The following is a 12776-nucleotide window of genomic DNA, read 5'->3' as shown; positions in this document are numbered from 1 at the left end:
TGTGTGTGTGTGTGTGTGTGTGTGTGTGTGTGTGTGTGTGTGTGTGTGTGTGTGTGTGTGTATCTCATAAAGTCAGGAGGAGTGAGAGGTGAAGGTAGATTTGTTTAACCATATGACTTCCATATAGTCATGGCTGTTTTATAACTTTCTTCATTTTAGTATTAATTTCAGAAAGCAAGAAATTATGTGTTCATGTTTGCAGTAATATGTTTACTCAGCAATATACAATACAATTTTTTATTCACAAATTAATGCAAATAACGAAAGCAGCTCATCAGATTATCAGAACATCATAGTTACATCAATGATTCAACTAAGTGTGTTTAACCAGGGCTGACTTGAAATTAAATAAAAACAGATAAGTCAAAACAAAGAACTATATTAGAGACTGATCCGCTTGAGATGCAACGTTACCTCAACCAAGAAAAGCAAAAATCAGTTCAATATATTTTTTAATCACAGAGATCACGCAAGAGATTTATCAGTTGTCAGAAAAGAAATGGTAAAGCATTGAAGATAAAGAGAGGCTTATCTAATCTTGTAATAGAATGTTTTCTTACTTTACGAGCTTGCTGAATGAGTTCCCATGGCCGTTCCTCACGATCTAACATTCGTTCTGAAACTCCTTTGTCAAGCAATACTTCTATTAAATTGTATTTTTCTGGATTTTTCTGAAATAAATCAACAAAAAAACAAATATAAATTCAGTTTTTATTCAAAGCCAGACGATAAGTATATAAAGTGTGTGTGTGGTAAAGAAAGAAAGAAGAGACAGAGAGAGTAAGTGAAAATGAGTTGTGTGGGTGTTCAAGGGAGAGAGAGAGAGAGAGAGAGAGAGTGAGAGATAGAGATATATATATAGAGAGAGAGAAAGTGTGTGAGTGGACATACTTGTTTCTGTGCAGTTCCAGTATATTCTTCAACACTTTACGTTTTCCCTAATTAATTATAACATATCAATTCCTAATTTAATCCTATTTTTTTATAAGTTCCTTTAAGTTTTTTTCTATTTTCACAGATATGTTTGACTTACACTACTTGAAACACAGTACTATCATCAGACATGTTTTCACAGACTGTTGGAAACAAAGGCTACTATTTGCATGACAGTAATACTTGTAATAGCATGTTGTCAACTTAATGTGACAGTCCCATAAAAGGGAAGAATGCTACTATTATCTAGGGCTAGGAAGCACTGTTTCCTGTTGGTCTGGACACATTTCCTGTGTCCTTATGTTTTCAAAGTGGAGACAAGCACCTCCGCCCAGCAAAGTCAGCATCCAGAGACTAGTTTCAGAGTCATTGCTCATCATCAGTCTGAAGTAGCATGGTTTGCTAGCTGTCGATGCTTATTCGCCTGTGAAAACATATATATTTCGAGTGAAATGCATTCACTGATTTTTGAAAATAGAACTAATACATTTCTAAATCTCTCAGAGAGATTTGGAAATATATTATTTACAGTGATACTTGTTTACAACTATCGCTTCTGTCTGCCAAATCCACTCACAAGGCTTTGGTTTGCCTGGGCTTATAGAAGATAACTGCCAAAGATGCCATGCAGTGGCACTGAGGGATCAGAATCAAATAGTTAAGGAGCTAATGTCTAACCACACACCCTGTGACTATGAAAAATAGTTTTATCTATTGGCATTAAGAAATTTAAATACACAATAAAATCATCAATGTAGTGGTTACTTTAACACAGTGGTTCCCAAACATTTAAGGGCTGTCACCCCACTTGACACCCAGGCCACATTGTTAGCACCCCCACCCCAACTAACCCTCACAAACATAGACCTCTTTCTGAAGCAAATTCAAAGCAACTGTATTTCACAAACAAAAACTTAACCCAATGAACCCATTATTTTGTTTTTACATGAATCGCTATCCATTATTGTCCCACTTTTCTTCAATGCCCCTTGGAACTTTCCACTGCTCCCAGGGTGGGGCAATACTGCCCACTTTGAGAACCACTGCTTTAACAGTTCATGGCTCTCTCTCTCTCTTATATTTATTTTCAAAATTATTTAGGAATGAAAAAACTAGGAAAAATATTGTTAATGGTTTGACATAGTCACTAGGCTAAAGGATTTGGTAAGCAAGTTTATTGGCAATTCCATTGACTCAGTACTTGAGGACTGGTATTCTTTATTTTACCAGCAGTGTGAATGGCAATTAAAGTCAACTTTGGTGAGATCTGAACACAGAATATAAAGAGATGTGACTAAATACTGAAAAGTATTTTATCTGCTTTTCTTCTGATCTTGCCAGTCTGCTACTATTTTAAGAATTAATCATCCAGTTTTCTTGGAATTTAATCTGAAAAACTGGAGGAATGAAACTAGACACTGCAATATTTATTCAGTCTAAAGTGGTGAGCTGGCAGAAATGTTAGAAGACCAGGCGAAATGCTTAGCGGTATTTCGTCTGCCACTACGTACTGAGTTCAAATTCAGCCGAGGTCGACTTTGGAACGTGGACATTAAATGATGATGATGATGATGAAAATGAATGATATTTGAAAGAAAAGAAAACATTTTTGAATGTAAATGAACATTTTTTTTTACCTCCAGACCAAACTTTCTAAGTGCTGTCCTTATCACCATGTCTGTTGTGGTATCTTTGTTGATAGGAACAAACTTGCTTCCCACAGACACTCTACAATATATAATCGTTTAAGATTCATAGAGACAAAGAAGAAAGTAGCAGATTGGGTCACACATGAAACACTTGGACATTCTCACAATTATAACACATTCAGAAAATAAATTTTTTTCATAAAAACACAAAACAAAAAATATTCACTCAAACACAAGAAAAGAGAAACACAAGAAAATTTGGAAATGAATTTGTCTAGGAAGTGACTTGACCAGTGGCTGTGATTTGAAATTAAAATGATTACATTGTAGAAGATATATATTAGCCTCTCCATCACCAAAAAGGAAAAACAAAAACTGTTAACTTCACTTAAACATTCATTATTTGTTGTCTAACTGCAACTTGTGTTGCAGAAGAACCATGTCAGTGACCAGGTCACAGTAGGTGTGAGGAAAATTTTGACAAATAATAAATGTCTAAGTTAATAGGTCTAATGTTTTTGAAGGTTAATATATGTCTCCCATAATGTAATAATTAAGAAAATGTTTAAGGGGTAATTTAATGAGAGCAATACCTACTTTAAGCCACCTGAGTAGACCTTTATATATCCTTTATCGGGGTCTTTGTCTTTGTAGCGAAGGAATATGGACGGTCGCTTTCCGTCTGGAGTTGTGAGCTGGAGTCTAAATGGGCTGTTTTCATCAAGCTCTTTCTCACCTGAGATATTGGAAATAAACTTTTGTTAAAAATACATGTAAAGATTAGACAGGATTCGTTAGATGAATTACTGTGCCTTCTCAGTGAGTTGTTTCCTCAGTCATATCCACTTCACCCCTAACTTATCTGACCCATCCCTATCTCACCTGTCCAACATGTGTCATTTAGCCAACCCTTATCTCACCATCTGCTCCCCAGACTCACCTGTCACACTCTTATCTCATACTCCATCAAGAATTACCACTGAGATACTTACAATATCTGATGGAACAGGATATGGCCTAGTTATCAATATAGTTAATCATGTTATACAGAAAAGTGACATAATGAATGACTGGCATAGCAGCGTCATAATCACCTGTTACGAAGAGCTCAATTGATTAGGAAGTGTCTTGATAAGACAGAGTTTGCTTTTATCATCATCATCATCATCATTGTTTAACGTCCGTTTTCCATGCTGGCATGGGTTAGATGATTTGACTGAGGTCTGAGAGCCAGCGGCTGCACCAGGCTCCAATCTCATCTGGCAATTTTTCTACAGCTGGATGCCATTCCTAACACCAACTACTCAGAGTGTAGAGGGTGCTTTTTTACATGCCACTGGCACAGGAGCCAGTTAGGTGGGCCTGGCATTGACCACATTCAGATGGTGCTTTTTACATGTCACCGACATTGGAGCCAGTTGGGGCACTGGCCACAGCTACAATATTGGTTTTACTTGACTCAACAGGTCTTCTCAAGCATATCATTTTACGATAAGAAGAAGTATAACTGATGTCTTCGTCCAAGTACTAAATACTTTTTCTTCAACTGGAAGAGAAATGTTTAGTAAGAATAAGCTGCTTCACTTCGTATCCATCAACCAGGTGAAAGTCATCAACAGTGTTCCCTTGGTCTGTGCTTTGGTGGTTTCTGAGGAAGCTAGGAGTGGACAAATGGCTCATGAGAACAGTCCAAGCCATGCACAGAGGTGCTGCAGTAAGGTGAGATTCAGCACTGAGTAGAATGATGAATTCAGTTCTATATCTATGAAGGCTGGAGGGTATATCAGCCGAAACATGTTAACAACAAACAAGATGAGGACAAATATCCATCAAATGTAAATAATATAAATAATGATGAATTCAATGTGTACCCTTAAATTTGACTTGATTTGATTTGATCATGAGAAAAGATGGACATGTGATGTGTATGAAGGAGGTCAGCTGTATCAGATGTGCTAATTGTTTACAGGGGATGGAACCTGCAGAGAGAGACCTATGAAGGTGTGGTACAAAGTGATAAAGGCCAATCTCTAGATGTTGGACCTCATGGAGGAGATGTCAAAGGACCAAGTTGATTGGTAAGAAGCAGTGCTGGAGAAAATATGTACAAAATCTATGTTAACACAACAAAAATGAGGTTCAGTAAGTATAATGTGTATGCATACAACTGGGCCCCTTGCTCAATGTTTCTGTCAAGCCCTCATTTGTTGCTTATGCCACTCTCTCATCCCTCTATCAACTGCATTATTCTGCTACTATAATTAAATGAGAACAGAGCTATATATTATCACTCCTTTATGTGATGGATGTCAAAAGAAAGTGGTTCAAGAAAGAGGGAGTTATTACTCCCTTTTTGACATCCTTTCCTCATTTTCGACAGTGCATCTTCCTGCTCATACTTTCCAGTGATCTCTCTTTTTGTGCTGCCAGTCATCACTCCCACTCCCTTAGCTACTTTCTCTTGACATCATTCCTTCCTTATTAACACCATCTCCTACCTCATGTCTATCACTGACCACTTCCTAATCTTATTCAGCAACCATTTACTTCAGCCCCTATTTCTAACCCTTTTCATTCTCCTCCTCCTCCTCCACTTTTGCAGCCTTTCCTGCACCCACCATTCCCCTTCAGTTTCTCTACTCTCTTCTATTCACCATCTTGTACCTTGAGGATACACTTTGGCACCTCATCACTATCTTTTAGTATCTTCCTGGTTCCACTCTCTTTCCTTCTACCCATCCATATATAATACAGGGTAGCCACAAATCTCTTTCACAACAACAAACATGTTCTTGTCCCTTCTTTAACCTCTCGATAGCTTACCATCTCCCTCTTGGTTATTCTATTCATCAGTCAAGGAGGTTCTTTACTCTTACAAGTAATAAGGTGACCTCACTAGTGCTGGTGCAATAAAAAGCAGCCAGTACAATCCGTAAAGTGGATGGCATTAGATAGGACATCTAGCTGTAGAAACAATGCTAAAACTGAGATACTGGAGGCAAGACATGGTTCTCCAGCCTGTTTGATCCAATTGAACCATCCAACCCATGCCAGCATGAAAAACAAATGTGAAATGATAATGTAGTGTATGCTTGTCCTGGGGATGACTCTAAACTGCATTTGGTGGTTCAGGAAGTCCAGACTTTTGAAGAGTGTCAAATCACTTCTCAACCATTATTGTTCTGACCCAGAGTAGTGGCATCTGGCAGCATTCCAGTTATGGGTTAATTAACATGTCAGGGGATTGCTCCCTGGAAGAAGGTCACTCACAGGACACCCAAATGAATCCACACTAAATGAGGCCCTTCAACTCTTTAGCTGCTCCAACAAAGAGAAGGTAACTCCATGCAACTCCTGCATTCTGATAAATACTTGGCTCATGTTCACTTGTTGCACCAAACCAATACAAGTTTGAAGGAGAAGTGGATGGGAATGGCTCTGCACAACTACGTCCACTATAATATTATTTGTTGGACAAGTTGTTCGGCAAACCAAGAAACCAGTACCAACACTAAGAACACAGAGCAACAGCTGTGTCTTGCTCATTTATTGAAGGGACAAGGCAGCACACCATGTGTTTGTGTGTGTGTGTGTGTGTGTGTGCATCAGATGATCCAAGCTAGAAATTCAGGACTAAAATCACAACATTGTTGTGCATAACTGTAAACAGAATCTTAAAACACAACAAACAACTTACCGTACTCTGAGGCTTCAGTTACATAGTAATTTTTGGGATCATCAGATATGTGGAATGTTTTAAGGGCTGCCTCCTGCAAAAAAAAAAAAAAAAAAATTATAGGTTCCATTGGGGAGGAAGGAAAAATGGGATCAAAAGAGAAGATAAAGCCAGAGAATAGTAAAGAAACCATTGAAACAATTTTTATTATTTGTGATATTTTCTGTGAGTTCCATTTATAACCTGTTATATTTAATCCTTTCATTACCAGCCTGGCTAAAACTGTCTCTGGCTCTGAGTACAAATGTCTTGTTTTCATAAGTTTTGAATTAAAATCTTCCACCAAACTTTAGTCACAATTTATGTTCCTAACACTAGCTGAATGATAACGAAGTTATTTTACTAAATTCTTTGTTATATTTAAAATTAATTGAAAGAAACACAAAGCATCTTAACAAAAATACAACAACGAAAGGGTTAATGAATCAAATGTAAATAACGTAAATAATTCCTCATCTCTTAAATATAGAACTGGAGAAAGTTCTTTGTTTTTCTGGAAGAATAGCAGTCTGACATTAGATGAACTGACCTTATCCAGGGAAATGATAATAAAAATTCAGTTGACAAGAACTTGCAAAAATTACATAAGAAATATGAACAATTGTGAAAAATAGTGAAAATACGAATGCAAAGTTTATTATATATTGTGTTAATTAGCTGGTTAATTAAACTTACCAAGATAACATGTGTAGGTGCATTTTTATTGACTGAAATTGTCCTATACAATCGTCGCTTCATTGTATTATTGCCATCAAAAACTCGAATGATTTCAGCTGAAATAAAAATAAAATATCAATAACAAAGAATAATAATAATCTAAAAATATCGTTAAAGTTTGTTGGTAATTATTTGGTTCATTCTTTTATGAAGAGGTCTTAAAACTTAAATATAGTTTATATCATAGGCGCAGGCATGGCTGTGTGGTAAGTAGCTTGCTTACCAACCAAATGGTTCCGGGTTCAGTCCCACTGCATGGCACCTTGGGCCAGAGTCTTCTACTATTGCCCCGGACTGACCAAAACCTTGTGAGTGAATTTGGTAGACTTCAATTGTTGGTAGGGACACTATTCTGTTTTGCAAACACCAAATTAATGTACGACCAAATACATTAAAGGTTTATTGACCCCAGTACTTGACTAGTATTTAGTTTACTGACTCAGAAAGAATGAAAGGCAAAGTTGACTAGTAAAATTCTTCAGATTCTGTTTGAGCTGGAATTGGTAAAAATTAAAGGGTGGATTGAGGTGTTCTGTTTTAGGCATGATCAGCAAAACTTTCTAATTTTCCTAAATTTTGAGGGAGGGGTAAGTCAATTACATCAACCCTCCCCCACCCAGTACTCAACTGGTACTTTATTTGATTGACCCTGAAAGGATGAAAGGCAAAGTTGACCTCAGTGGAATTTGAACTCAGAACATAAAACCAGAAGAAATACTAAGGATTTTATGTGGTGTGCTGGCGATTCTGCCCGTTCACCATCTCAAAGCCCAGTAAAATATTGAAATTGTAAAATGGAAGCTACTAACCATCACTATCTTTGTCTTTATCTTTTCCATCTTTCTCCCGAGGAGACCGTCTTTCTCGTTCTTCATCATCTTTTGAATCACCACTGGACGACCATTCTTCAGATACTGTTCGAGCTGGAATTGGTAAAAGTTAAAGGGTGGATTGAGGTTTTCTGTTTCAGTCATGATCAACAAAACAATTGTTTCATACAAAAGAAATAGATTTATTATAAACATTTTCAATATTTTCTCTCAAAACATGTAGGTTTTTCAGTGGGAACATAAATATGGTGAGCCACATGCATTTCTGAGGGGGAACATAGATATAGCATATCCTATAACTTTTGTAAAAAGGAACATGGACATAGTATAACAGATGGTGTTATGAGAGAACGTAGATATGGGATATCACATAGTTAACCTCAGGGAACATGGATATTATATACCATAGAGCATGAATATAGAATAACAAATAGCTATTGTGAGGGAACATAATTATGGCATACCACATAGGCTTATTTTTTAAAGGAAAACAGGTATAGAATGCCATATGGAGAGAACGTGGATATAGTATGTTAGATGGCATTTGCGGGAACATGGATTTTGCATATTACTGAACTATTTGGAGCAAGTATGGCTACAGCATATCATATATATATATATAACTATTCCAAGAGAACATAGATGTTAGTATATCACATGTCTGTCTTTAGATGGAGCATGAATGTAGCATAGAGTTTATTAAAAAATTCTATAATGTTCTCACAAATGAAGTTGATTTTTATAGGTGCTGTATTATAAAACCAAACTGGGTCACACCATTTCAATGATCATCTTTCCTCACCGTATAACCCTACTCTCACTTTCTGCCATCACCAGCGCAAAACAATCAACATTATACAACTTCCAATATCTTTAATTATCTATTTTTCTTTTTAAATATTTATTTTCAATTAAAGAATTCTGTAGGTTGAGAAAGGTTAGATATTATTGCTGTTGGCACAATGGTCTAAGATATGAATTATGGTGAAAAGGACTGGCATTTCAGTGATAAACAATAAAGTTGAGTTAAATGAGTAGTGTGTGTGTGTGTATATATATATATACATACATATATCTGTTTTGTGTGGTAATACTGACTTCTTTTGTGGAGTACTGCTGACCAGAAACAGATAATCATCTGATGCTGTTTGACAGCTTTCTGGCATGGATTGCAGTCGGCTAAAATATGCACCAGCAAATATCAATATATCTACTGTTATGCTGCAAGATCGAACTAACTCTATTTGCTGTTATCCATTGCAACAATTCAATAAAAACAATATTGGGAGATTATAAAGAAAGCAACAAACATGTCACCATACAAGTTTACCTCTTGATCTAAGATTGTAGTAGCAACTAGAACATTCTGGAAACAACAATAATAATAACAACAACTATTATTATTATTATTATTATTATTATACTAGTCTCTTTATCTCAGATATCATAAGTGGAATAACTTAAATAAATGATGACAAACAGAAAGATTAAAATTCTCATCATCATCATCACAAATGAAGTTAAGAAATTAATTCATCTTTATTCTTCATAAATTTTTTTTTTTATTAAATGTAATCTTTATAAAATTTGTTAACAAATATGCAACGTTTCTCATAAGATATTTAGAGAGAAATGATTTTAGAAGAATATGAATATAATAAATTTTAGTCCAATGATTAATAAATTGATTTAAATATTATTAGTAAAAGAAAGTAAACAAAGCATTGGTCGTAAATATTTCTGGAATTTATATGAAAAAAATAAACAAAAGAATAGATTAACAGCTTTTTTCGGTGCTAGAAATTTTTTTGAAATTTTTCCATTAAGAAGGGAATGTTAATTACAAAATTCACTAAAGAAAGGGATAAGGTGTCCTAAGTTGAAGGGTTCATTACTTGAAGGGTTTACTGTTCTGACAAATTTGTGTTCACTATTTAAAAGATATTCAAAGTTTGATTGACTACTGCTTATCGGTATTTAGTGCTCGATCATTCTAGAAAATTGAAATAAAAGTGTTAACACCATGCAATATGAACTTGAAGAATAATTGTGCAGTAAGAGGTGTTTGGTTGACAAGTGCTGATGTTACCCTGGAAAGAAGTTGAGATGAGAATGCTGAGAGTTAATTTGAAGAATCAACCTCAAAGGAAACAAACATTGTCTCTCTGATTGAAGCATTATTATTAAGTCATCACACATTCCTATGGTGTTCTTGAAGAATATTCTGGAAGATGTGAGAAGATGTTACAGGAAACAAGGAAAAAACAGATCAAAAGATAAAAAAACAAAAAAATTTTTTCTTTGGTTCTTAATCATTGTTACTTACATTAGTACAGGGCTACAAATGTAGGAAAGAGAGATACAGTAGAATAAATTGACCCCAGTACAATTACGGATATTTATTTTTTGACCTTAGAAAGATAAGAGGCAAAATAAACTGTGATAATTTTGAATTCAGAAAAGAGAAGAATGCAACTAAACATTTAAAATATTAACTTCAATCTATCCAAAAATATATTAAAAACAACCGAATATTTTACAGATGACAGTTTGTTGTTTATATTGTATCTAAGATAACAGACCATGTTGGGAGATCTTAGAGCATATTGTCATAGTAACCAGTAAAAAGAAATAACACCATGTTATGACCTTTTCTACATAAACTGACTGGAAACTTCTAAAATCATTAATGTTCAGTATTTCAAATAAAATATCAACTGTCCTCAACAAACCAATTATAATTATATTTGAGGCAGGTAACCTCTAGAGATTAACCTGCATTTTTGCTGAACACTCACAAATTTTCACACCGGTTTAAATATGCCCAATGAATAAAAACAAATGTGAAAGAAATATCTATTACCCAATGAATATAAGACTAATTCTAATACAATAATGTCTGATGTTGATCTCCTAAAATATTAGTTTGGACTTTATGTCAATAGTTTGTTAATAATAGCCATCATTTCTGGATTTTACCCAGACCAGGAATAAACGATACAAACTGTCTATCAAGCCAACCAGGCAACCTCTAATGTTGTTGCTTGACCTGCTAGAATTGCAACCAAATCTCCCTCCAATCAAACACTATCATCTGAGAACCTCACCACTGTGGAAACAAAACTATGTGAAGGTAGTTCAAGATAGAAGAACCACTGAAGTAATAGATAGGATGTCTTTGATAATAAATGTGTTTGATTATGGAAAATTTTGTGAATTTGTGGATGAATACAAGGTACAAACTCCTTAACTGCTGTCTGTGGTTGACCACAATATACTAATTGAGTTAGTTATTACATATAAGTGAATGTACAAATTAATAAATAAGAAGGTTTAAAATTAATAAGCAATGTTCTCAATAAGTTTATAAACCTAAAATTAAGAAATGATTATATTTACTGTAGCCAACATTCATAACACAAATAAAATAAGATAATTTTATTGGTTGGATCTGGAAGAAATTGCTGTGTCTGCCACCTTTGCAAATCTTCTGATATTGGTGACATTGGCACTGTTAATATTCTGCTTAAACTGTTGCAGGAAAAGCATGTGCAAGGGAATTCCAGAAGGATGATATTATAGGAAGGAAGGATTGACTGTAGTAGTAAGTGTTTAGGTAACCGGAGGAGAACGTGCACAATAGAAAGGAAGGAAGATGTGTAAGTTGGGAGGTGGTACAAGACTAACTAGCTCTGATGAGGCCATCATTGTAGAGGTAGAAAAGGAATGATCACTGATGATGATGGCAAGTGGGTGGGTAACAAAACTGAGTTGATAGAATATCGGTCAGGGAGCTCTATGAGCACATACTGCCATAATGCAATCATATAAGAAGTAACTAATTCAAAGATGAAAGATAGATGGAGCCCATAAGAGGGCAGCTTCAATCAGTTTCATATGCTAGACATGGCCCAAAATTTTGTTAATGTTGAGAGGAACAATACTGCTTTCACTAAATTTCTTGAGGAGAAGAGCTTGTTGCTGAATGCCATACAAGAGGAATCATTTACATTTGACAGATATTTGTCCTCATCTTGTTTGTTGTTAACACAACGTTTTGGCTGATATACCCTCCAGCCTTCATCAGATGTCTTGAGAGAAACTTCAAACCTTAGGAATGAGACCCCAGGTTCGAAATTTCCCCAAGACACCAGATGACGGCTGGAGAGTATATCAGCCGAAACGTTGTGTTAACAACCAACAAAATGAGGACAAATATCCGTCGATTGTAAATAATTCCTCATCTCTTAAATATAGAACTGTATAGAAGAGGACGTTTCCAAGAAATCTAGTTTCAGGAAAGATGCATATTGGTGGTTATTAAGGAAAGAGGGAAATTCAAGATGTCAGAGAAGGTTGTTAATAGCTGTCCCCTTCAACTATGGACTATTGGGAGTGCAATAGGATGATAGGTTGCCCTTCTTAGGAACCAGACAGACTGTAACATGATTCCAAAGACTGGGATGTATCCTTGTAGAGAGAAGAGAGATGAAGTTTGGTGTGTATAGGAACTTGCTCTGGAGTACATTATCAAAAAGTAAAGGAATTTTGGCTGAGGTCAGTGGCCTTGTTGGTTTGAAGTGAGAAGAGGTACTTTTGTACTTGGTGAGTATGTGTGCATGGTGGTGAGCCTGTAGGAATGGAAAAAAGACTGCTTTACAGTTTTGGGAGTTGAATGCAGAACAAGCAGCAACTATGGAGACTTTCTTCACAGGAGAACTGCTAGTAGAAATCATGGTTGTGAAGAAGAAGAAAAAAGAGGAATATTGGTAAGGTACCAAAATTATCAGTTGTAGTTTGGGAGAAAGGACAGTGCTTATGGGTCACATGAAGAGTGTTTGTACTCACATTACAATACACATGCATAGAAGTCCTCAATAAACCTATTTAAGTGTACAGAATGTATGCAGT

The 12776-nt window shown here is 35.6% G+C and overlaps 1 protein-coding gene across 3 annotated transcripts in view; it reads right to left on the bottom strand.

Moving 5' to 3' along the window:
* The window catches only part of LOC106876563 (diacylglycerol kinase theta), a 157199-nt gene that overhangs the window by 38556 nt on the left and 105867 nt on the right, over positions 1 to 12776 (bottom strand). For all 3 annotated transcript variants that reach the window (XM_052971375.1, XM_052971374.1, XM_052971376.1), the window contains 6 exons: positions 7845 to 7958; positions 6994 to 7091; positions 6280 to 6352; positions 3180 to 3318; positions 2571 to 2661; positions 561 to 671 (listed from right to left, as the gene is read on the bottom strand). In XM_052971375.1, coding sequence (XP_052827335.1) covers positions 561 to 671; positions 2571 to 2661; positions 3180 to 3318; positions 6280 to 6352; positions 6994 to 7091; positions 7845 to 7958 — 626 coding nt within the window. The remainder of the gene's footprint in view (positions 1 to 560; positions 672 to 2570; positions 2662 to 3179; positions 3319 to 6279; positions 6353 to 6993; positions 7092 to 7844; positions 7959 to 12776) is intronic.

Source organism: Octopus bimaculoides, chromosome 10 (assembly GCF_001194135.2).
Source record: "Octopus bimaculoides isolate UCB-OBI-ISO-001 chromosome 10, ASM119413v2, whole genome shotgun sequence".
NCBI classification, from domain to species: Eukaryota; Metazoa; Mollusca; class Cephalopoda; order Octopoda; family Octopodidae; genus Octopus; species Octopus bimaculoides.
The sequence above is the reverse complement of the archived record's forward strand: the minus strand, read 5'-3'. Positions and strand labels throughout refer to the sequence as shown.